The sequence below is a fragment of the Rhincodon typus genome, chromosome 5 (assembly GCF_021869965.1).
Source record: "Rhincodon typus isolate 14 chromosome 5, sRhiTyp1.1, whole genome shotgun sequence".
Taxonomy (NCBI): domain Eukaryota; kingdom Metazoa; phylum Chordata; class Chondrichthyes; order Orectolobiformes; family Rhincodontidae; genus Rhincodon; species Rhincodon typus.
The window spans coordinates 10,051,259-10,077,891 of NC_063336.1; the positions used below are offsets into that span (position 1 = coordinate 10,051,259).

At 45.0% G+C, this 26,633-nt stretch overlaps 1 protein-coding gene across 1 annotated transcript in view; it reads left to right on the plus strand.

Annotated features, from left to right (window-relative positions):
• The window catches only part of LOC109913754 (xanthine dehydrogenase/oxidase), a 193,491-nt gene that overhangs the window by 36,115 nt on the left and 130,743 nt on the right, over positions 1 to 26,633 (plus strand). Inside the window, 7 exon segments of the mRNA XM_048596660.1 lie at positions 2,785 to 2,846; positions 14,011 to 14,085; positions 17,142 to 17,216; positions 17,529 to 17,609; positions 20,581 to 20,722; positions 21,368 to 21,460; positions 25,123 to 25,274. Of these exon segments, the coding sequence (XP_048452617.1) occupies positions 2,785 to 2,846; positions 14,011 to 14,085; positions 17,142 to 17,216; positions 17,529 to 17,609; positions 20,581 to 20,722; positions 21,368 to 21,460; positions 25,123 to 25,274 (680 nt within the window).

The window sequence follows — 26,633 nt, forward strand, 5'->3', positions numbered from 1 at the left end:
CCCCACCTACACTCACCTTTACTGGCCCCATCCCCGCCTCTTCGACCTGTTTGTTTCCTCTCCACCTATCCTCTCCTCTATCCATCTTCTATCCGCCTCCCACTCTCTCCCTATTTATTTCAGAGCCCCCTTCCCCTCCCCCTTTTCTGGTGAAGGGTCTAGGCCCGAAACGTCAGCCTCTCTGCTCCTATGATGCTGCTTGGCCTGCTATGTTCATCCAGCTCTACACCTTGTTGTCTTGCTTTTATTCTGCTTACCAAAGTGCATGACCTCACACTTTCCCACGTTGTACTCCATCTGCCCCTTCTTTGCCCACTCTCCTAACCTGTCCAAATCCTTCTGCAGCCTCCCTGCCTCCTCAATACTACCAGACCCTCCACCTATCTTTGTATCATCTGCAAACTTAGCCAGAATGCCCAGAGTTCCTTCATCTGGATCATTAATGTATAAAGTGAAAAGTTGTGGTCCCAACACTGGCCCTTGCGGAACACCACTTGTCACCGACTGCCATCATACATCGTTGTGATACAACTGAACAAATCAGGAGCTATGCAAAGGCTAATCAACCACACTGGGGAGGGAGGCTAGTCTCACATTGAGGCCAGTTGGGCTCTTGTTCTTTCTTGGGCAGCACAGTTGCTTAGTGGTCAGCACTGCTGCCTAACAGCGCCAGGGACCCGGGTTCAATTCCACCCTTGGGTGACTGTGTGGAGTTTACACATTCTCTCTGTACCTGCATGGGTCTTCTCTGGGTGCTCTGATTTCCTCCCAAAGTCCAAAGATGCGCAGGTTAGTGGTTTGACCATGCTAAATTGCCCCAAAGTGTTCAGGGATGTGCAGGCTAGGTGGGTTAGCGGTGGGAAATGTGGGGTTACAAGGAAGGGGTGGTCTGGGTGGGATGCTCAAATGACCTGCTTCTGTACTGTAGGGATTCTAAAGGATGTGAATGAAACAATTGGGCTTTTAATAACAAGCCAACAGTTTCATGGTCGCTTGGAAATAGTAAGAACTGCTGATGCTGGAGTTAGAGATAACATAGTGTGGAGCTGGAGGAACATAGCAGGCCAGGCAGCATTAGAGGAGCAGGAAAGTTGACATTTCAGATTAGGACCCTTCCTCAGGACTGGAAAGGGGGAAGGGAACTGGGAAATAGAGGGAGGAAGGTTGGGGCTGGGGAAGGTAGGTGGGATGGCAATGGAGGGTGCATGTAGGAGTATTAGGGATTGGTCAGTGGGAAGGGTGGGGTGGAGAGGTGGGGAGAGAAGATGGACAGGTTGTGTCAGGTCAAGCATGCAGGGATGAGAGGGAGGGTTGGATATGGGCTGAGGCCAGGGGTGTGGGGAGATTTTAAAACTGGTGAATTCTATATTCAGGTCATTGGGGTGTAGGGTCCCAAGGCGGAATATGAGGTGCTGCTCCTCCAGTTTGCGTGTGGCGTCATTGTGGCACTGGAGGAGGCCCAGGATGGACATGTCTCCCAGAGAGGGGGAGTTAAAATGGTGAGCAACAGGAAGGTGTTGTTGATTATTGCGCACAGAGCGCAGATAATCTACGAATCTGTCACTGACTCTGCGCTTGGTCTCACCGATGTAGAGTAGACCACATCAGGAGCAACAGATACAGTAGACCAGGTTGGAGGATGTACAGGTCAACCCCTGTCTGAATTGGAAAGTTTGCTTTGGGCCTTGAATGGGGGTAAGGGGGGAGGTGTAGGGGCAGGCGTATCACACCCCCTGCAGTTGCAGGGAAAGTGCCGGGGGCAGTGGGGTTAGTGGGGAGTGTGGGGCGGACAAGGGAGTTGTGGAGTGAGCGGTCCCTACGAAAGGCAAATAGAGGTGGGGAGGCAAATCTCTCTTTGAGATTGATGGGGTCGGATTGTAGGTGGTGGAAATGGTGGAGGATGATGCTCTCGATGCAGATGTTGGTGGGGTGGTATGCTCGCTCTTGCTGATACTACCCTGTTATACCCAGAACCCCATTTGGCTCAGAGGGAACGTTCATAGAACTCTGGAAAGGGTTGCCCTCACTCGCTCTTATTTCTTTCACTCTGACCCCTTCCTCTACCCATCCACCCCCACAACATCACCCCCATGGCTGGAAATAGACCTGTGATGCTACATTCAGTGGAATAGCCCACCAATCCCTGCCAGGCTCATGCAAGGTCAATTACGCTGGGTGAATGCCATCAATACAAAGGGGATAATTCACTGTCTTACCCAGTAGGGGAACCTGTGCTTGAAGAAACTATGAAGTAGAGATGGGGTTACCACTGGTGTAGCTGATCCTCAGATGCAATTTACTCCAGAGTGAGGCTCTCATGGGGAGCACAGTGGATTAGAAACTTACCTTATAATAAAATTTGGCTGCGGATGGGGTAATGATGAGGAAACATAGGGTCTACAACACTCTTGGAACATTCCAGTGAATTCAACGATGAAAAATTCATTCCTTAATTCCCTTACAGCCATGTCTCACGCATCAAACAACTCAAAAACTTGATGCCTCAACCAACCTAGTCTGACTGCTTCCCTCTGACAACTTGCTGTGGACATCACATTGCCAATATTATAACTGTGACCATGTTTCAAAAGTGTTTCTGTGGCTGTGAACCCTTGAGAAGTCCTGAGCTTGGGAAAGGCATATCTAGAAATGCAGGTTTGCAATTCTAGAGGTGGTATTGGTCACAATTGTGTGTTTATGGTTCATTATTTTGGTCTTTGCCATACGTGTTGTCAATCAGATGGAAATCACTCAGATAATTTGCCTGTTCTTGTGTGCTTACAGGAAACCTGTGTCGATGTACAGGGTACAGAGCCATCCTCGAGGGCTTCAGCACCTTTGCTAAAGTAAGGGAATTCAAATTGCTGTGAGTACGTTTTCCTGACAGCTTCCTGTGCAGTGAGACTGTGCAGCCAAAACACGAAGCACAAAACCATGTGAATGCGAAAGAGAAAATGTAGTCACATCACTGACTGGTATAGGTTTCATAGAATCATAGTACAGAAGAGACACTTTGGCCCATCAGGTCTGTACTACCAAAACTACGCTAAATTTACACCAGTCCATAGCCTGCTTAGCCAGTATAGTGTAAAGATTGTATTAAACTATAGCTTAACTACTTTAATATGACTATAAAATCATTATTGTGGGATATTTCTACATTTGAAAGCTAAGTAATATTAATCAATAAAATAAATAGTATGAATATCAATAAAACACAATAAGGGTAGTGGTCTTCTGGCTTGTGGCTGTAGTATATGGGAGTCAGTGGATAACAGTGTGATTTACAATAACATCATCTGTGGTAAGGGGAATTTGAGGAACTTTGCTCCAATTTGACGAGCTGGATTCTGAGATACAGGTGCATCATAGGCACTCAAGGTTTTAGAAGCCTAAATTGGATCAGTTCAACTTCATTGAGCTCGCCCAATTAGAAGTGGCAAATGTTCCCCATCAAGATAAATAGTTCAGATGTTTCAAGTTCGACAGAGATATAGCATCAGGCAACTCTTGGACTCTGAATAATATCCTTATGTTAAGTATGAGCCAGCAAAATAAGGTTGCTGAAATAACTAAAGACAATAAGTTTTATTTCTCGGAAACACAAGACAGATGTGAAAATGGATCTTAAATCCATCTCAAATTAAGACAACGTCCTCACTCGAGAAAAACACCTCGGATTTTTCATTCTGACAGAAGATCCCTGGCTAACTTTCCTTGAAAATGCACATTCGTGCTTCAGATTGATCTGAGCTTCTCACACTGATAGAACATAGAACATAGAACAGCACAGCACAGGCCCTTCAGCCCACAATTTTGTGCTGACCTAGTATCCTACTAAGATCAATCTACCCTGCATACCCTACATTTTACTATCCTGATGCAGGCCATGCCTCACTGCTCCCAGATTGTCTGGAGAACTCTTGACAATCACAGTACTCAGAATCTTTAGTTTGCAGCTCCTTTGAGATTAACTTCCCTTAATTAAAAATTTGCTGTTGAAATGTAATCTGCTAATAATGTGTTGAATGGTTAATCCAATTGAATCTTTGCTTTAATTTGCTTTAAACATGAAGTCTTTTAAGTTGCCTACCCTAGCTTTAGAATGGACAGTCTCTCTTTTGTCAATGTGTTTTGTTTCTTAATGCAAGGACAGTGTTAGCTCAGAAGAAAGTGAAGGCACATTGTTCTTTTGCTTTCTTAAGGTGTGGACAAGCTCCATTTTCAAAAAAGTTAATAAGACGTATCTATTCAATTTAATAAAAATAAGAGCCTTTATTCAATATCGATTAATAATTACCTACTGTTTAATTATTGTATAATTACAGTGCTTCTTCTAATCCATCATTAGTTGATAGCTTTTCACTCATAATTCAGTTTGTCAGTGTCTTCAATTTGTTAGAGGAGTAGCACAAAAATGGACACTTTCCCATTTTTTTTGGCTATGTACCAATTCTGAAATACCTCTAAAAGTGACCGTCCTTAAATGTTAAATCCGAAATCTAAATGCTCAGCTTCATTTACTACGCTATGTTGCACGAGGCAGTGACATGCCTCAGGTTAGCTCCATCAGAATTAGTCAGTGATCAGGGACGGGAAGGTGTGACGGACAGAAAGTAGGAACAAAGGGGCTTCCGTTCTTGCATTTTTCCAGTGTTTCGACGTCCTGGCAGTGCGTGATTGAGACCAGGGGTTACAGGGAGGGTGAGCAAACTCACCATGGTGGTGTGATGCTGGGAGCTATTTGAGTTGGCTGGTGTAAAACGGAAGATGCTTGTTTCAGGGAACTCGAAAGGGGCAGTGTGTTATTTGCTCCAGGGGGCAGGCTAAGGACATCTCCTCAAGACTGGAGATAAATTTGGAGTAGGTGGGGAAACGGCCAGTTGTCATTGTTGCCGTGGGTAACACGGACATAGGGAAGGCTAAGGAAGAGATTCTTCTGAGGGAGAATGAGCAGCTGAGGGCAAGATGAAGAAACAGTTAAATTAAGTTAAATCTTTTATAAGTGATTTGGGTGTGAACGTAGGAGTTATGGTTCGTAAGTTTGCAGATGACAGCAAACCTGGTGATGTCGTGGACAGCGAAGAAGGTTACCTCAGTGTACAACAGAAACCCTGATCAGATGGCCCAATGGGCCAAGGAACGGCAGATGGAGTTTAATTTAGAAAAATGTGAGGTGCTGCATTTTGGAAAGTTAATGGTAAGATCCTGCAGAGTGTTGCCGAGCAAAGTGATCTAGGGGTGCAGGTGCATAGGTCCTTGAAAGTGGAGTTGTAGGTAGACAAGGTAGTGAAGAAGACCTCTGGTAAGCATGCCTTTATTGGTCAGTGCATCGAGTCTAGGGGTTGGAACATGATGCTGTGGCTGTACAGGACATTGGTTAGGCCACTTTTGGAATACTGCGTTCAATTCTAGTCTCTGTGCTATAGGAAAGATGTTGTTTAACTTGAAACGGTACAAATGTTGCCAGGGTTGGAGGGTTTGATCTACAGGTAGAGGATAAATAGGCTGGGGCTTTTTCCCTGGAGAGTTGGAGGCTGAGGAGTGACCTTGTGACCTTATGGAAGTTTCTAAAATCATGAGGGGCCTGGATAGGGTGAATAGCCAAGGTCTTTTTCCTAGGTTGGGGGAGTCCAAAACTAGAGGGCATGGGTTTAAGGAAGAGGGGAGAGGTTTAAAAGAGACCTGAGGGGCAACATTTTATGCAAAGGATGGTACGTATATGGAGGAAGCTGTCAGAAGAGGTGGTGGAGGTGGGTACAATTACAACATTTAAAAGACATCTGGATTGGTATATGAATAGGAAGGGTTCAGAGGGCCAAATGCTGGCAAATAGGACTAGATCAATTGACTAGATATCTGGTTGACATGGATGGTTTGGACCAAAGGATCTATTTCCATTGTGTATAACTCTCTGACTCTATGACTGTGGATGACTGCCCATGTTAAAAGCCAAATGGCATAGGGTAAATAAATTCAGGGTGGAATATGTGGCTCAAAGATTGAGGAAGGAAGAATGAGTTGGGATTCCCAAGCACTGGCGCGCATACTGGGGCAAGAGGGAATTGTACTGTTGAGACAGTCTTCACCACATCTTGCTGGCACCAGTTTTCTGGGATATAGCATATCTGGGTTGTGGTGAAGGATTTAAACTGAATAATGCCGGGTGAATGTTCACAAGAGTGGAGTTTGGAAAAATGACAGAATAAGGGCAATGCAATAGTGCAGGGTAATGATAATCAGAGTATGATAATAAGGGACAGAACATCCAAACAGAAGTGTACACTAAAAATTATGATCAGATTAGAATAAATTTCCTTTAAAACAACAGATTTGGAGGAGGGTTCACAGGGATGGAGATTTAGAAATTCAAAAATGAAAGTTAAGGCAGTGAAAACATATATAAATGCCAGAAAATACAAGTTGCGTGAGGTAGGATTGGACATTAAAGATAACCGTGCATCAGTGAATAAGCAGGAAATAGTCATAAAAACATAAAATTGAAATCACTTTATCTGAATGCATGGAACATCTGTCATAAAATAGGTAATAGACATAAATATTTCAAATCTAATCTCCATTCAGAGACATGGTTACAAGGGAACAAAGGTTGGGAAGTAACTACTTGGAGTTACACAACATTTTGAAGAGCCAGATAAAATAGAGAAGGAGGATGAGTGGCCTTGATAATAAATGATCAAACAAAGTAATCTTGACTCAGGGAATCAGAAAGTGAAATCAGTATGGAGAGATTAGGAGTAGCAAGGGTCAGAAAATGCTGATGGGAATAGTTTATAGGCCCCCTAACTGTAATTTTAGCATTGCATGAATCATTAAGCAAGAAATAAAAGCGAAATGCTGCAAATGCTGGAAATCTGAAACAAGCCTGGATAATTGCTGGAGAAACTCAACAGGTCTGGTAGCATCTATGGAGAGACATAAATATCAGCGCCTATAACAAAGGCAAGTAATATTGGTGGTGGCATTATATAGACATGAACAATTAAATTGACAAAGGTAATCTAGAGGCGAGTTTGTAGAAAATTATCCTGATCATGTCTTGGGAAAATACCTTATTGAACCAACAAGGAGTTAAACTAAGAGCTAGCAAGAACTGCCGATGCTGGAGTCAGAGACAACACAGTGTGGAGCTGGAGGAACACAGCAGGTCAGGCAGCATCAGAGGAGTAGGAAAGTTTTTGGGTCGGGACCTTCTTCAGAAACAAAAAACACTTTGGATCTCTCTTATGTAGCAAGGCATTCAATAAAGTGAGACTTTAAAAATGTTAGTAAGCAAATCAAGTCTAATGGGATTGAGGGTGAAATACTAACATAGATAGAGGACTGGCTAATGGGCAACAAGTAGAGAGTAAGGATAAATGTGACATTTTGAAGGTGGCCCATGATGATTGGAGTGCTGCAATGATCAGTGCTGGGGCCTCAGCTTTTTACACCCTAAATCAATGACTTAAACAGAGAGATAGAGAGTAATGCATCAAAGTTTGCTGATAGTTGGGAATGCAAGCAATGAGGAAAACACAAGATATAAACAGATGAGGTGAATTGGCAACAAAATGACAGAGGAAGTATAAAATAGAGAGGTGGCAAGTTATTCACTTTGGTCATATTGATAGAAAAACAGAATTTTTTGTTTAAAAGTCTGAAACTTGCAAATATACAAGGAACACAACAAATTAGCATGTAGGTCTGGTGAGCATGAGGAAAGCAAATAAGTTATTGGTGTTTAGAACATAGAACATAGAACATAGAACATAGAACAGTACAGCACAGTACTGACCCTTCGGCCCACGATGTTGTGCTGAACTTTTATCCAAATCCTAAGGTCCAGCTAACCTCCACCCCTACATTAAACTATCATCCATATGCCTATCTAATAGCTGCGTAAATGCCCCTAATGAGGCCGACTCCACTACCCTCTCCGGCAATGCATTCCATGCTCCTACCACTCTCTAAGTAAAGGACCTGCCTCTGACATCTCCCCTATATCTACTTGTCCTCCCTTGTAATAGCTACCTCCACCCGAGGAAAATGTCTCTGCTGTCTATTCTATCTATTACCTCTGATCATTTTGTACACCTCTATCAAGTCACCTCTCATCCTTCGTCGTTCTAAAGAGAAAAGCCCTAGCTCTCTCAACCTTTCCTCGTAAGACCTTCCCTCCATTCCAGGCAACATCCTGGTAAATCTCCTCTGCACCTTTTCCAACACTTCCACATCTTTCCTGTAATGAGGTGACCAGAACTGGACACAATACTCCAGATGTGGCCGAACCAGGGTTTTGTATAGCTGAAGCATAACTTCACGGCTCTTGAACTCAATCCCTCTATTAATGAAAGCTAACACACCATACGCCTTCTTAACAACTCTATCCACCTGGGTGGCAGCTTTCAGGGAACTGTGAACATGAACCCCAAGATCCCTCTGCTCCTCCACACTGCCAAGAATCTTTCCGTTAACCCTGTATTCTGCCTTCAAGTTTGTCCTTCCAAAATGAATCACCTCACACTTTTCAGGGTTAAACTCCATTTGCCACTTCTCAGCCCAGCTCTGCATCCTATCAATGTCCCTTTGTAACCTAGAACAGCCCTCCGCACTGTCCACAACGCGACCCACCTTTGTATCGTCCGCGAACTTGCTTATCCACCCTTCCACTCCTTCATCCAAATCATTTACAAAAATCACAAATAGAACAGGACCCAGGACAGATCCTTGTGATATGCCACTTGTAACTGAGCACCATGTTGAAAATTTTCCATCCACTACCGCCCTTTGTCTTCTAAGGGTCAGCCAATTCTGAATCCAATCTGCCACATTTCCCCCTATCCCATACCTCCTTACCTTCTGCATGAGCCTACCATGGGGAACCTTATCAAACGCCTTACTTAAATCCATGTATACCATATCCACTGCTCTACCTTCATCCCATGTTTGGTCACCTCTTCAAAGAATTCAATAAGGTTTGTGAGGCATGACCTACCCCTCTCAAATCCATGCTAGCTATCACGAATCAAACTGTGCCTATCAAGTGATCATAAATCCTATCTCTCAGAGCCCTTTCCAATAATTTGCCCACCACTGATGTAAGACTAACTGGCCTGTAATTTCCGGGGTTATCCCTATTCCTTTTTTTGAACAATATAATGACGTTTGCCTCTCTCCAATCTTCCGGCACTTACCCGTGAACAGTGAGGATGAAAAGATCATCGCCAAAGGCCCTGCGATCTCTTCCCTCGCTTCCCATAGAATCCTTGGATAAATCCCATCAGGCCCAGGGGACTTATCTATCTTCAACTTCCTCATAATTCCTAGCACATCTTACTTACTAACATCGACCTCCTCTAGCCGACCAGCCTGTTTCACACTGTCCTCCTCTACAACTAGGTCCCTCTCAGTAGTGAATACCGAAGAAAAGTATTCATTAAGGACCTCTCCTATCTCTTTAGGCTCCATGCACAAATTCCCTTTACAATTCTTGATCAGCCCTACCCTTTCTCTGGTCATTCTCTTATTCCTCACGTACGTGTAAAAAGGCTTGGAGTTTTCCTTGATCCTATCTGCCAAGGTTTTCTCATTCCCCCTTATAGCCCTCCTAAGCTCTTTCTTCAGCTCCTTCCTGGATAACTTGTATCCCTCTAGAGCCTTTTCCGTTCCTTGTTTCCTAAACCTTACATAAGCATCCTTCTTCCTCTTAACCAGACGTTCGACCTCTCTTGAGAACCAAGGCTCCCTCACTCGACCGCATCTTCCCTGCCTGCTAGGGACAAACATATCGAGAACACGCAGTATGCATTCCTTAAACAATCTCCACATTTCAATAGTGCTCTTCCCTGACTGCATCTGTTCCCATTTTATGTTACCCAGTTCTTGCCTAACAGAATTGTAATTACCCTTCCCCCAATTATAAACCTTACCCTGCTGTATGTACCTATCTTTTTCCATGGCTATTGTAAAAGTAACAGAGTTATGATTGCTACCGCCAAAATGCTCTCCTACCAACAGATCTAACACTTGGCCCAGTTCATTGCCAAGCACCAAATCCAAAGTGACCTCTCCTCATGTTGCTCCATCAACATACTGTGTCAGGAATCCTTCCTGAACGCACTGGGCAAAATCCGCTCCATCTAAACTATTACAACTAAAAAGTTTCCAATCAATATTTGGAAAGTTAAAGTCACCCATGACTACAACCCTGTGACTTTTGCACCTTTCCAGTAGCTGCCTCCCAATCCGCTCCTCCACTTCTCTGCAACTATTGGGGGGTCTGTAAAAAAACCCCAACAAAGTGACTGCTCCTTTCTTGTCCTGGACCTCAACCCAAACTGACTCTGTAGACATATCATTCTCGAACTGCCTTTCAGTAACTGCTCGGCTAGCCCTGACTAGCAATGCCACTCCCCCGCCTCTTTTACCACCCTCCCTATTTCTTTTAAAGCATCTAAATCCTGGAACTTCCAACAACCATTCCTGTCCCTGAGTTACACAAGTTTCTGTCATGGCCACAACATCGTAGTTCCAAGTACTGACCCATGCTCTAAGTTTATCCGCATTATTTCTGATACTTCTAGCATTGAAGTATACACACCTGAAACCATCTATGTGTCCACAATTACGCTCCATCGACCACATTTCTTTATTAACAACCTCACTCCCTGTTGTGTCTGTTGGAAGGCTGAATACCTCATCCTCTGAATTACAAATCCGGTTCCCCAGCCCCTGCCAATCTAGTTTAAACCATCCTGTATAGCTCTAGCAAACCTCCCTCCCAGGATATTTGTGCCCTTCCGGTTCAGTTGCAACCCGTCCTTACTGTACAGGTCCCACCTTCCCCAGAATGTGCTCCAATTATCCACATAATGGAAGTCCTCCCTCCTACACCAGCCCTGTAGCCACATGGTTAGCTGCACTCTCTCCCTATTTCTTACCTCGTTATCACATGGCACTGGTAGTAATCCAGAGATAACTACCCTGTTTGTCCTGGACTTCAGCTTCCAACCTAACTCCCTGTACTCGTTTTTCACATTCTCAGTCCTTTTTTTACCTATGTCATTGGTACCGATGTGTACCACGACTGCTGGTTGCTCACCCTCCCCCTTAAGGATCTTGAAGACACAATCCGAGACGTCACACACCCTGGTACCCGGGAGGCAACATACCATCCGTTCGTCTCGTTCGTGTCCACAGAACCACCTGTCTGTGCCTCTTACTATTGAATCCCCCACTACAATTGCTCTCCTATTCTCCCCCCTGCCCTTCTGTGCCACAGGGTCAGGCTCAGTGCCAGAGACCTGTCCGCTATGGCCTTCCCCTGGTAGGTCGTCCTCGCCAACAGTATCCAAAACGATATACTTATTATTGAGGGGAAGGGCCACAGGGGATCCCTGTACTGTCTTCCTATTCCCTTTCCCCCTCCTGACAGTCACCCAGCTACCTTTTCCCTGTACCTTGGGTGTGACGACCTCCTAATAACTCCTCTCTATCACCCCCTCAGCCTCCCGAATGATCCGGAGTTCATCCAGCTCCAGCTCCAGTTCCCTAATGCGGTTTGTGAGGAGCTGGAGTTGGATGCACTTCTCGCAAGTGAAGTCAGAGGGGACACCAGCAGTGACCCTTACCTCCCACATCCCGCAAGAGGAGCATGCAACTGCCCTAGCTTCCATTCCCTCTACTCTAGATTGCCAGAAGAATAAAAAAACGCCTTGCCTTACCGGCCCTCCACACAGTCTTTTTTTTGGTTAGAGGAGGAGAATGGGTGGGAGACATTACACGTGTAATGTTTCCGGTTTAGCCAATGCCTGAATATATCAGTTCTTTCCTAGCTCATGTTCTCTCCACACACCCGCCGCTGAAAACAAGAGAGCCTCTGCTGCACGAGGTAAGTTTTTAATACTGGAGAAAAAAAAAACGTTACCTTCCCGTCGGCACTCTAGCTCGCGCTGCTCCCGCTGAAAACAAGAAAACATGGTTTCTTGCAAGGGAATTGGAATACAAGAACAAGGAACTGCTATTTTCACCAGGATGTTGCCTGGTATGGAGGCGCTAGCTATGAACAGAAGTTGAGTAGATTAGGATTATTTACATTAGAAAGACGGAGGTTGAAGGGGGGGACCTGATTGAGGTCTACAAAATCATGAGAGGTATAGACATGGTGGATAGCAAGAAGCTTTTTCCCAGAGTGGGGGACTCAATTACTAGAGGTCACGATTTCAAGGTGAGAGGGGAAAAGTTTAAGGGAGATATGCGTGGAAAGTTATTTACGCAGAGGGTGGTGGGTGCCTGGAACGTGTTGCCAGCGGAGGTGGTAGAGGCGTGCACGATAGCGTCATTTAAGATGTATCTAGACAGATACATGAATGGGCAGGGAGCAGAGGAATACAGATCCTTGGAAAGTAGGCGACAGGTTTAGATAGAGGATCTGGATCGGCGCAGGCTCGGAGGGCCGAAGGGCCTGTTCCTGTGCTGTAATTTTCTTTGTTCTTTGTTCTTTGCTCTTTGTATGATAATACAAGGCTTTGGAGTGACTTACACTGGAGGCAGAGCAGTAAAGGTTCATTTGATGGCTCTCTGGGATAAAGACTTGTTCGATAAGAATCTGATTACTGTGGGTAAATTGGGACTTTGAAGAATGAAAGACTTGTGTCAGTGAAACCGTCAATATTATGAAGGGCCTGTAAAGGGGAAGTATTATCGGTCAGGGAATGTAGGACAATGGGGCACAGTTTCAGAATAAGGCCTGAGATGAGGTGGAATTTCTTCAGAAGATGGTGAATCTTTGGAATTCCCGTCCCCAAAGGCTTGTGAATGTAGCATCTTTGAGTATACTTAACGATAAAATAGACACAGTTTTGGTCAATGAAAAGGGTTGAGGAGGTGGTAGGAAAGTGGAGTCAAAGCTGACAATCAGCTATTGTCCCTGAATGGCAGAGCAGGCTTGATGGTCTATATAGCCTACCACTGTTTCTTATGTTAATCCAGTAGGACCTTGGGAAGTCGATAAGCATCACCTGTGCCTCTCCCACACATCTACTGGGTTAAGGGCTGTGCAAGCCCCAGTTCAACATAGTAGTGGGATCAGGTGGCCAATAGTGGAAATGACTAACAGCTATAATCAAGCATGCTGGGAATTCTGGACAAGCTAGTTTAAACTCTAACCTCAGTTAAAACTGTCGTGATCTGATTTTATACAGTGAATGGCAGCTTCCTTAAGAGTACTGATAGGCAGAGGGATCTGGGTGTACAGGTACACAGGTCACTGAAAGTGGCAATGCAGATGGAGAAAGTAGTCAACAAGGCATACGGCATGCTTGCCTTCATCGGCCGGGGCATTGAGTTTAAAAATTTGGCAGGTAATGTTGCAGCTTTATAGAACATTAGTTAGGCCATATTTGAAATGTTGAATATTCAATTCTGGTCGCCACACTACCAGAAGGTTGGTGGTGGCTTTGGAGAGGGTACAGAAAAGATTTACCAGGATGTTGCCTAGTATGGAGGGCAATAGCTATGAGGAGAGATTGGAGAAAATTGGGTTGTTCTCACTGGAACAATGGAGGTTGGGAGGGGCGACCTGATAGAGGTCTACAAGACTATGAAGGGCATGGACAGAGTGGACAGTTAGAAGCTTTTTCCCAGGGTGGAAGAGTCAGTTACCAGGGGCCAAGGGTTTAAGGTGCGAGGGGCAAGGTTTAAAGGTGATGGACGAGGCAAGTTTTTTACACAGAGGGTGGTGGGCGCCTGGAACTCGCTGCCGGGGGAGGTAGTGAAAACAGATACTATAGTGACTTTTAAAGGGCGTCTTGACAAATATATGAATAGGATGGGAATAGAGGGATACGGTCCCCGGAAGGGGAGGGGGTTTTAGTTGTGATGGGCAGCATGTCGGTACAGGCGTGAAGGGCCGAAGGGCCTGTTCCTGTGTTGTACTTTCTTTGGGAAAAAAAATCTTCAGTTTCCTGTGTCGACCAAATAAGTCTTGTTTCTTTTTCTTCTTTTCAGCCATCGAGCTGCTGTGGTCAGAGTGGGAAACAAAATGGCTGCTGTAAGGGGCAGTTTGCAGCTAATCATCTCGGGGTTAGTATATCTGAATGTCGTAAAGTCAGTCTCCTGGTGCTACTTCTGCGGTTTTTCATCTGCATTCGCAATGTGTGCACTTCATCCAATGCATAAATGCATCTTCCAATGTAAATTTACATGTATATGAGGCAGGTTTCACAGTGATAGCTAGACACACTGGCACCACTACTACCTTATATGGCACACAGCATGTCACTGCTTATGGCTTAGTGTAAACATCTGGAAGTTGTTTACCAGTAAACCCCATTGGCTGGGATTCCTTTATTCATTCACAAGATGAGGGCATCACTGGCTAAGAAACATTTATTGCCCATTCCTAATTGCCTAGAGGGCAGTTCAGAGTCAACCACATTGCTGTGGGTCTGGAGTCACATGTAGGTCAGGCCAGCAGTTTCCTTCCCTAAAGGATATTAGTGAACAGGGTGGGTTTTTCCTGACAATCGACAATGGATTCGTGGTCATCATTAGATTCTTAATTCCAGATATTTTATTCAATTCAAATTCCACCACCTGCTGAGGTGGGATTTGAACCCAGGTCCCCAGGACATTATCTGGGTCTCTGGATTGACAGTCCGGGGATAATACCACTAGGCCGTTGCCTTCCCCATTGAATGCTGTGATCAGGCTTTGATCAATTCATTGGCTGAGCGCCAGAGATTTTCTGGAAAGTAGCACATTTTACAGAACAAAGGAATTTCTTTTCTCAGAGGAGAAGGAGCCTCCAGACCATATTGGAAAAAAAAATGTGTGTGCCCTGATGCAGTAGTTTGTGTTGAGGTTCATCCCGAGCAGCTCTGTGATGCGGGACTCTGTGCTCTACGGTCTGTTCCCCGGTACGCACACTGAGCCAAACACCGACTGCACCTGGGGGACCATCAACTCAGTGAAAGATGCTCATTAGTCTGCCTGAAACTTGTTGGTCTTCCAGGGCAAGGAGTTGACCCTGACTGAGTGTTACAGACTGGGCACATTCCAAAGTCCAGGACTGCGTGCTGAGGGATGCACTAAAGCTTAGGGCAGCTGTTGCCAAGGTGCAGGGGGGGAATGACTCTGTCTGACGTCTTCCTGCTGAAGTTAAATGGGGCTCCGCTCAGTTATCGGGCCACCCCAGTGCCTCAAATGCATGCAGTTGTAGTATTGTATGTGTAAGAGATACCTTTGGTTTGTTTGGATAGAATCAAACTCCGATGTTTGTCTGTTTCCTTGATATGCTACTGTACAGAACCGAGCTGCATGTGTGACAATGTATGTATACAAAATTTTTTTTTATGAATAAAGTATATTTTTGAAATTAAAAGAAACTAATCTTCAGAGAGAGCAAAGAACCACGAGGCAACACCTTCATGCAGAACAAATTTGGCCACTTCACTTAAATTGGGTTGTACTTGATTCTAGCCAAAATTATAGTTAAAGTTAGAATTAGGGTTAAATGTGGATTAAGTGCAGTGAGATCAAGTGAAGTTAAATGAAGTGAATTAAAGTTGATGTTATGTTAGATGAAATAATACGTAGATTTTACAATAAATGTCCTCTAGGGAAGGAAACTGCCAACCTTACCTGATCTGGCCTACATGTGACTCCAGACTCACAACAATGTGGTTGACTCTTAACCACCCTCTGGGCAATTAGGGATGGGCAATAAATGCTGCCTAGCCAGCGACGGCCTCATCCCGTGAATGATTAAAGAAAATGTATGCTTTATATTAAGTATTGGCACTTAAAGGGTTAAATTAGGGTGGGCTTGTTCAATTAAGTTCTGAGTCAGTTCCCTGCCTTTTGCCTGTCACACAAGGGGAAGAATACCTGGGAGTATTCCTTTTTGGGCAACAGCAGCTAACCTCAGTTCATCCCAGTCTTTCCCACGGGTGCTAAGCAGATGAAAATGTGAAGAAAGAAGTCCCACTGCGTCCCAACCTCCATTAGAGTTTGGCACTGATCACGATTCCATCTCAGTTTCATAAGGCGGTAAACATCAGCAATGTGGAAACAGGCCATTCAGCCCAGCAAGTCCACACCGAAGAGCTTCCCACCCAGATCCACCCCACTATCCCATTTCCCATGGCTAATCCGCTTAACTCACACATCCCTGGACACTACGGGCAATTTAGCATGGCCAATCCACCTAGCCTGCACATCTCTGGGCTGTGGGAGGAAACCGGAGCGCCCGGAGGAAACCCATGCAGACACGGGGAGAATGTGCAAAGAACAAAGAACAGTACAGCACAGAAGCAGACCCTTCGGCCCTCCAAGCCTGCGCAGACACATTTTGCCCTTTCATACTAAAACTGTCATCACTTATAGGATCCGTATCCCTCTATTCCTGTAGTATTCATGTTATCGTCCGGGTGTTTCTTGAATACTGCTATAGTGTCTGCTTCCACCACCTCCTCTGACAGCTCGTTCCAGGCACTCACCACCCTTTGTGTGAAAAACTTGCCTTGCACATCTCTTTTAAACATCCCCCCTCGCACCTTGAACCTGTGTCCCCGAGTAGTTGACCCATCTACCCTGGGAAAAAGCCTCATACTTTCCACTCTACCCATGCCATTCACAATCTTATAAACTTCTATCCGGTCGCCCCTCAACCTCCCACATTCCAGTGAAAACAAACCCAGTCTGTCCAACCTTTCTTCATAGCTAAAATCCCCCATACCAGGCAACATCCTGGTAAACCTTTTCTGTACCCTCTCCAAAGCATCCATATCCTTTGGTGACCAAACTGTACATAATATTCCAAGCATAGCCTAATTAAAGTTCTATAAAGCTGCAGCATAACTTATTTATCCTTATACTCAATGCCCTTTCCAATGAAGCCAAGCATGCCATAAGCCTTTTTCACTACCTTATCTACCTGCGCTGTCACCTTCAGTGATCTGTGGACCTGCACACCCAGATCCCTCTGCATATCCATACTCCACACATACAGTCACAAAAGGCTGGAGCTGAACCCAAATTCCTGGCACTGTAAGGGCAGCAGTGCTAACACCACTGAGCCACTAACGGTTGGGATGAGGATTTGTAAACCGAATGTATGATTTTTTTTCCCTTTTTAGCCATCAAACTGCTGCGGTCAGAATGGGACAGAAAATGGCTGCTGCAATGGACAGTTTGGAGCTAATCCACCTGGGGTAAGTATACCTGGACTTCATTGAAGGCATATTCCTGGTGCTACTTCTGTGATTTTTCATCTGCGTGTGCTTCTGAGTAATTCTTCTGAAGTGTGTACGTGCAGCATGTTTACATGTGTACATACAATGGAGTTACAGTAGCTGAAATTTAACATTGGTGATAGAAATCCTGTCCGCAGAATTAAATGTGTCCATCAGGCACTTAACTGGCCAGCAATGGGCCAACCCTAGAATTTAGGACCGAGGAGCATCAGGTTCATTTGTCAAAGTATATTCCGGAAGTGACAACTAAACATTTGTTCTTTGTTACAGATGTCACCCAGGCTTTTTGAACCATCAGAGTTTAAACCTCTGGATCCCACTCAGGAGCCGATTTTCCCGCCAGAGTTCCTGGTAGGTACAAATGTGACATTTCTATTACAGAAGGACGTGCCTATTGCTGAAGCGTATCATTCCGGATTAACTATTCCCCCTCACCTTGGGTGACCAGATTAGATCTCCACCCAGAAATGCACTTGTTTCGCCCTTGCTTTTAAATCGCACTCATCGCCTCGCTGTTCCCTATCTCTGAAACCTCCTCCACCTCCTTTAGAATCTCAGATCTTATTCCAGCTGTGGTCTTTGATGCACAGGATCACAGAATTGTCAGAACGCAGACCATTCAGCCCATCGTGCTGGCACCAGCTCTTCAAACAAGCGACATTACCCAGAGCCAATCTCTTGCCTTTTCCCCATCCCCTTCCCTTGCACACCATTTCTATCCAAGTAACCATCCAGGTTCCTCTTGAATGTCTCAACTGAACCTGCCTCCACCAAATTTCCATACCCTAACTACTCGCTGTGTTAAAATATTCTTTTCTCACATAGCCCTTGCTTCATTTGCAAATCATGTTAAGTTTATATTCTCGTGCTTACGGTTGGACACAGCATCCTCCTCCAGCATTTCTCCATTCTCACCCAACTAACTAGACATGCCCTTGCCTGGTACCATTTATACTAACCTAATCTCTTCCACCTCCCACACCATCACTTCAAATGTCCCCCAAAGAATTTATCATTTGCCTATTCCTAATTCTCATCTAAAAGCTGCCCTTTGCTAGCAGCATCTGGGATTGCTATTTAGGGGAGGTGATGGCCTAGTGGTATTATTCCTAGACTGTTAATCCAGAGTCTGAGGTAATGTTCCCAGGGACCTGGGTTCAAATCCCCCTAATGGCAGATGATGGAATTTGAAGTCAATAAATATCTGGAATTAAGAGGCTAATGATGACCATTGTTGATTTTTGGGGAAAAACCCACCTGGTTCGCTAATGTCTTTTAGGGAAGGAAACTGCCATCCTTACCTGGTGTAGCCTACATGTGACTCCAGACCCACGGCAATATGGTTGACTTGTAACTTTTGTCAGGGCAATTAGGGATGGGCAATAAATGCTGCCTAGCCAGCAACGCCCTCATCCCGTGAATGAATAAGGGAAAAAAAATATAGAGATGACTTTTACCTGTTGTGTGTCCTTCACTTTTGCTAAGTTATCAGACTGTCTATCTGATTTCAAGTACTGGATCAACTGAAACTTGCTTCAGTTAAATATTGGCAAGACCCCTGGAGCTTTAACAACTGACCATTCCAGTTAGCTCAGTTGGTTGGAATGCAGAGTAACACCAACAACATGGGTTTGTATTCTCACACTGGCTTAGTGCGAGAAAGGTCGTGTCCATTCAGCTTTTAAGTAACAAAGATGATTAACAGGTGCAGGGTGGTAGATGTTATTTGTATGGGCTTTAGCAAGGCCTCTGACAAGGTCCCTCATGGCAGGCCGATACAAAAGATGAGGTCGCATGGGATTTGTGGTGAGTTGGTAAGACGGATACAGAACTGGCTTAGTTATAGAAGGCAGAAGGTAGCAGTGGAAGGGTGTAAACAAAAAATGCTGGAGATTACAGCCAGTTAGGCACCATCCATGGAGAGACAGCAAGCTAATGTTTCATGTCTAGATGACACTAGAGGGTCTGAGGAAGTGTCATCTAGACTCAAAACATTAGCTTGCTCTTTCTCCATGGATGCTGTCTGACCCACTGTGATCTCCAGCATTTTTTTTGTTTCCAGTACAGATTCCAGCATCTGCAGTAATTTGCTCCAACACCATGATGTTGTCTGGTTTGGATGGTGTCAGAGTACAATATTAGAGATTGGACAAATGTGGTTTGTTTCCAGTTAAACAATGCAGAATGAGGGGGCGACCAGATAGAAGATAGAACTAAATTATGAAAGGAATGGATAGAATGGATAATTAGAGCCCTTTTCCCAGGGCAAAAATGTCAATTACTAGGGGACATTGGTTTAAGGTAAAAGGGGTTAAGATTAAAGGAGATGTGAGAGACAGGTTTTTCACACAGAGGGTGGGAAGTGCCTGGAAAGCACTGGAGACCGATCCAATAAGAAAGTTTGAGAAGCATCTTGACTGATATATAAATAAGTTAGAGAATAGAGTGATATGGACCATGTCGAAGCAAAAGGTTTTCAGTTTAGAAAGGCATCATATGTTGGCATAGTCTTGGTGGGCTGAAGGGCCTGTTCCTGTATTTTATTCTTTGGCTGAGTTTATTATGAAGGTCACCCTCTCAGTTGCTTGGCTGGCATCCTTTATTCATTCCCAGGATGAGGGTGTTGCTGGCCAGGCAGCATTTATTGCCCATCCCTAATTGCCCAGAGGGCAGTTAAGAGTAAACCACATTGCTGTGGGTCTGGAGTCACATGTAGGTAAGGAAGGCAGTTTCTTTCCCTAATGGACATTAGTGAATCAGATGGGTTTTTCCCCTAATAATGGATTCATGGTTTCTTCTTAACTCCAGATATTTTTTATTGAATTCAAATTATGATCTGCTGTGGTGGGATTTGAACCTGAACCCCAGAGCATTATCTGGGTCTCTGGTAACAGCCCAGCGATAATACCACTGGGCTATCGCCTTACCATGTGTTGGCCCTCAGGGGTAAACTCACACCAGTTCGAGACAGCACTCTGGTCCTCTGTTACTATGGTGACTTTACCTAGTAACTGACCACATCTTTCCTCCTGGCAATTGTCTGAAACGAAACAAAACATTAAGCATTGTGTTTGACCATGTGAAGAGTGGCCTTTGTGACCAGTGATCACCCTCATGGTACCATGTTGCTGTCCTTCAGAAACACAGTCTTGGCCTTACAGATCTGCAGTGCTAAAATCCTGCTCTCACCATGCCCCCAATTCCAATGCAAGTTTATAGATGGACATTTGGGCCTAAATGAGCAAACTTTGGGCGTATTCAATGAGCAAATTCCCGGAGAGGAACAACGAACATGGCTAACTAGATCAGCTTTGTTTTGCAGTTACCTCAGAAATCACCTCAGCACACACTGATCTTTAAAGGGGAGCGTGTCACCTGGATACAACCGACAACCCTGAAGGAACTGTTGGTCTTAAAGGGCAGGCACCCGGATGCCAGGCTTGTGGTTGGCAACACCGAAGTAGGTAAGATTAAAACTGCAGAGAGGCCAATAAACCACCCTCTCTCCTTTCCACAATGTAATGAGATAGGATCTGGCTGTTGCGCTCAGCTGAGCTGAGTTGGGGAGGTGATGGCCTAGTGGCATTATCACTGAATTGTTAATCCAGAGACCCTGGTAATATTTCCAGGGATCCCAGTTCAAATCCTGCCATGGCAGATGGTGGAATTCAAATCCAATAAAAATATCTGGAATTAAAAGTGAAGACATTGCTGAATATTGGGAAAAAAACCCATCTGGTTCACTAATGTCCTTTAGGGAAGGAAACTGCCATCCTTACCTGGTCTGGCCTACATGTGACTGCAGACCTACTGCAATGTGGTTGACTCTCAACTGCCCTCTGGGCATTTAGGGCTGGACAATAAATGCTGCCTGGTCAGCAATATCCTCATCCCATTAATGAATTTTTTAAAAAGTGAATGGAATTGTTTGTTGTCCAAAACACACAATTTAAACTACTGGGGCAGATCATTAATTGTAACATTAACCGTTGTTAGCGGTGAGTGGGCTACGGTAACCAGAGAGTGGGACCTCTGAGATTGGCATCGGCAGTGTGGTTAGAGAAGGAGAGGACATGTTCACCATCTCGCACTCTCTTGGGTCTGTACAGGCATCGAAATGAGAATGAAGAACACGTTGTACCCAATAATCTTGGCTCCAGCTCATATTCCTGAGATGAATTTTAGCTGCCACAATGATACCGGTAAGTGAAGGTGGCACTGTCTGTACGCAATGATTTTATTGGTACGGTCGGGTGGGAGAGGGGTTCGGTGTTAGGGACCCATAATTCTGTTACAGAGACCACTGACACTGCAACCTTCTAAAGTTGGTTCGACCTTTGATTTTCCCATTGGGTTAGATTCCCTTGGTGCCACAATTTATTTAACGTGTCTTCTTTTGAGGCCAGTAGATCTTGGCTATCATTCATTGCCCAGTGGGCTGCCCCTCTTCTTGAACCACGGAGGGTAGTTTCAATACAACTGAATGGTTCACTTAGCCACACCATAGGATGGTTGAATCGGCTGCAGCAAGTTGTCTCCAGAGTCAGGTATATGCTGAACTAGGAAAGAACTGTACCAGCACGCCTCAAGGTGCAGTGAAGGTGTGGCCTGTTCAAATTATGGACCTGGACCCACCAACCCGTGACAAACATCCGTTTACTCCTGATGCTGTTGTATCAGGAGGGTACCATATACTTGGCAGGAATAAGTGAGTCAAATATCCCACTGACCATCATTAAACATTGTAGAATCAATCAAGATGAATTTTTAGCTTTTTGTTTGAAAATAATGTGATGATCGCCAGAAGACAGAAATCTCAATTAACATGATTAAAGAGGAACATTACCATAGAATCTTTCCAATGCAGAAGCAGGCTGTTCGACCCTTCGAGTCTGCGTGACCCTCTTAAGAGCATCCCACCCAAACATACTCTATTCCTGTAACTTCCCATGGCTAGCTTACACATCCCTGGACGCTACAGGCATTTTAACACAGTCAATCCACCTAAACTGCACAGGTTTGGACAGTGGGAGGAAATCAGAGCACCTGGAGGAAATCCACGCAGACACAGGGAGAATGTGCAAACTCCGTACATACAATTGCCCGAGGCTTGAATCAAACCCGGGTCCCTAGCACTGTGAGGCAGCAATGCTAACCACTGAGGCACCGTGCTGACCCATTACATATGGCTGCAGGCACATCAGCTCCTCCAGACTGGCCTCCCATCCAAATCTATCACAGCTGATCTGTACCTCAATGTGGGATTTTACCCACTTTCGCTCTACACCCCAATGTCTCCTGGACTTAGATTTCCAGAAGACACTCAACAAGCTGCTCCCTAAAAGGTTGTTGTGCAAAGTATGAGTTCATGGTGCAGTGGGTAATTTGGATGGAAGATTGGCTGGCTGATAGAAAACAGAGAGTATACATATATGATGATGTGATGAGTGACATTCTGCAAGGTTTTGGAAACTGAACTTTTTGCAATTTACATCAATGTCTTAGATGAAGGGAGTGAAGGCATGGTAGCAGATGACATAAAGGTAGATTGGAAAACGTGTAGTGTAGAAAACATAAGGAGGTTGCAAAAACAAAGTTGCTGGAAAAGCTCAGCAGGTCTGGCAGTATCTGTGAAGGGAAAAACAGAGTTAACGTTTTGGGTCTGGTGAGGAAAGGTCTCTGTTTTTTAACTCTGTTTTTTTCCTTCATAGATGCTGCCAGGCCTGCTGAGCTTTTCCAGCAACTTCTGTTTTTGTTCCTGATTTACAGCATCCTCAGCTCTTTCGGTTTTTATAAGGAGGTTGCAGACTGATATAGATAGAGTGAGGGAGTGGGCAAAAATCTGGCAGATGGAGTATAATGTAGGAAAATGAAAAGTTGTTCACTTTAACAGAGAGAATAGGAAGGCAGAGTTCTACTTAAACAGAGAACGACTGCAGAATTTCAACGTGCAGAAGATCAAGGCTGTATTGTGTGAGTCAGGTACAGCAAGTCATTAGGAAAGTCAATGTAATGCTATCCTTGACTATGAGAGGAATTGAATCTAAAAGTGAGGCTTCAGTTTAGTAGGGCACTGAGAAGACTACATTGTGATTACTGTGCGCAGTTTTAGTCTCCTTATTTCAGGAAGAACATAAATACAGGAAGGTGGCTCAGAGGACATTTTTAGATTGATACCTGCATGTCTTATAAGCGAGAGTTGGATGGGCTCCGTTCGTTTGCACTGGATTTTGGAAGAGTCAAGGGAGAACATATCTTGCAGTGTGTAAGATCCTGAATGATCTTGACAAGGTGAAAGTGAAAAGGGTGTTTCCCATTGTGGGTCAGTCCAGAACTAAAGGGACATAATTTAAAATTTAAGAATTGCCCTTCTGGGATAGAGACGAGGAGAAATTGTTTTCTCTTGGAAGGGTATGCAACTTTGGAACTGTCTGTCTCAGAAGGTGGTAGAGGTGAGATCACTGCATATTTTTAAGTTGGAGGTGGATAGGCTGGAGAATGAAGGGTTATTAAGGATAGATGGGAATATGAAATTAAAAATGAAATTAAAAAGGGTGGCATGATGGCTCAGTGGTTAACATTGCTGCCTCACAGCACCAGGGACCCAGGTTCAATTCCACCCTTGGACAACTGTCTGTGTGGAGTTTGCATATTCTTCTTGTGTCTGTCTGGGTTTCCTCCCACAGTCCAAAGATGTGCAGGCTAGGTGGATTGGACATGGGAAATTGCCCCATAGTGTCCAGGGATGTGTAGATTAGGTGAGTTTATAGGGGGAGGGGTCTGGGTGGGATGCTCTGAGGGTCAGTGTGGACTTGTTGGGCCGAAGGGCTTGTTTCCACACTGTAGGGATTCTATGAAACAGATCATCAATTATTTTGCTGAGAGGCTGATTGGCCAATCTCTGCTCCCAATTCATAGCTTGCTATATTTGATTCGCCGACCCAACAAAGAAACCTATTGATTCCCGTTGTGAAAACTTGAGTTGATCTCCAGCATTTACTGCCTTTTGTGGGGAATGAGTTCTCTGTAATTACTAATGTAGGTACCTGCAAAGGGAAGATACCTAAATGAATGTAGGGGGTATACAGGAGCTGTTATAGCAGACAGTTACTGGTTGAAGAGCTGGCCTCCTTCTATGCTGCCACTCCTATGAAGCCACGTTGAATTGAATTAAAGCAAACTGAAAATTCTGGATCGACGAGTTTTCCTTTCCCGCTGCACAGGGTGCCAAAGAGGATGCCTCCCAGCTGGATGGTTTTGAATTGGATCAGTCCCATTCCCCAACAGTGAATCACATAGACACTCGCTGGCCTCCAATGGCTCCCAATTGATTCTAAAACTCTTCTTTTGTGTCTGCAACCCTCTGTGGCCTCTCCTCCTCATCCTCATGATCTCCTCCAGCCCCACAACCCTTCGAGGCATCAGGTCACCTCCAATTCTATCTTGAGCATCCTCAATTTTCATCGCCCCTCTCCTTGGTGTCTCTGTCTTAAGCACTACCTAGACCTTAAGCTCTGGAATAACCTCCTTAAGCCATGCTGCCTCTCCACCTCCCTCTTTAAGAGGCTGGAGGTAACTCTATCCCTTTGACTCAGCTGTAAGCCACCACGTTTAATGTCTCATAAGGTGGCCTGGAGACATGCATTGTCTGAGAGTTGCTCTTGGGAAGGACTATGGGATTTCTTACTACACTGAAGGCACCTTATAAATGCTCAAGGATCTGAAGAAGGGTCCTGACCCAAAACGTCAGCTTTCCTGCTCCTCCAATGCGGCCTGGCCTGCTGTGTTCCTCCAGCTCCACACTGTGTTATCTATTACAAATGCTCAAGTTGTTTTTTATGCACGCTCCTTGATTGTTTTGAAGGGATATTGTTCGGGGCAGCCTGTACCCTGTCCTACATTGGCAGTGTATTGAAGCAGGCTGTAGACCAGCTTCCCAGTTACAAGACTGAAGTTTTCAAGGCCATATTGGAACAACTGCGTTGGTTTGCAGGGCAACAAGTCCGGAATGTCGCTGTGAGTGTTTTTCTTTTTCCTTCCGTTTTTACCCATTCACAGGATGTGGGCATCACTAGCTGGACATTATCACAGGACTTTGTACACCAAATAGGCATGGGCAGCAATCTTACAAAATCATCTCCAAAGGGCAGCGCATGGGATGTGGGCATCACTGGCTAGGCTAGCATTTATTGCCTGTCCCTAATTGCCCAGAGGGCAGTTAAGAGTCAACCACTTTGCTGTGGGTCTGGAGTCACATGTAGGTCAGACCAGGTGAGGATGGCAGTTTCCTTCCCTGAAGGACATTAGTGAGCCAGTTGGGTAACTTCACTGGAAGAATAACACAGAATGCCAGCATTATGCTCTGAACACGTGGGGTTCAATCCCACCAGGGTAGCTGGAAGAATGTTAAATCTGAAATTAAAACAATTTTCAACAATGTTTGACCATGAAACTTTTCTCTGATTCATTCATGAGTTATGGGCACTACTGGCAGGCCTGTTATTGCCTATCCTTATTTGCCCTGAAGAAGGCAATGGTAAACTGCTTTCTTGAACCACTGCAATCCTTGGGATGTAGGGATACCCATAATGCCATTAGGCAGGGAATTCCAACAACCTTGACCCAGCTTCAGTACATTTCCAAGTCAGGAAGGCGAGTGGCTTGGAGGGGATCCTGCAGGGGGTGGTGTTCCCATGTATCTGCTGCCCTTGTCCTTCTAGATGGAGGTGGTCGTGGGTTTGGAAGGTGCTGTCTGAGGATCTTTGGTGAATTTCTGCAGCGTATCTTGTAGATAGTACACACTGCTGCTACTGAGCGTCGGTGGTGGAGGGAGTGCATATGGTGCCAATCAAGGGGGCTGTTTTGTTCCTGGATGATGTCAAGCAGTTAAGGGTCAACCACATTGGTCAGGCAATATTACGGGTAAAGATCAGGCAAAATTTCCCTCCCTAAATGGTGCAATATACTTGGGAACACCATTACCTGCAAATTCCCCACCTAGCCACTCACCATCCTGACTTGGAAATATATCGCCGTTCCTTCGCTGTCGTTGCTTCAAAATCCTGGAATTCCCCTCCCTCAGGGAATTGTGGGTCTACCTACAGTAGGTGGACTGCAGCGGTTCAAGAAGGCAGCTCACGCCCACGTTCTCAAGGGGCAACTAGGGACGGGGCAATAAATGCTGGACCAGCCTGTGATGCCCACATTCCCATGAATCTAAGTATATGAATTGCTCAAGGGCATTAAGGCCTGGGGAATAAATGCTTACAGGAGTGCCCATACCCCATGAATGAACTGAAATACAACTCTGATATAACAAGGTGTAGAGCTGGATGAACACAGCAGGCCAAGCAGCATCAGGGGAGCAGGAAGGCT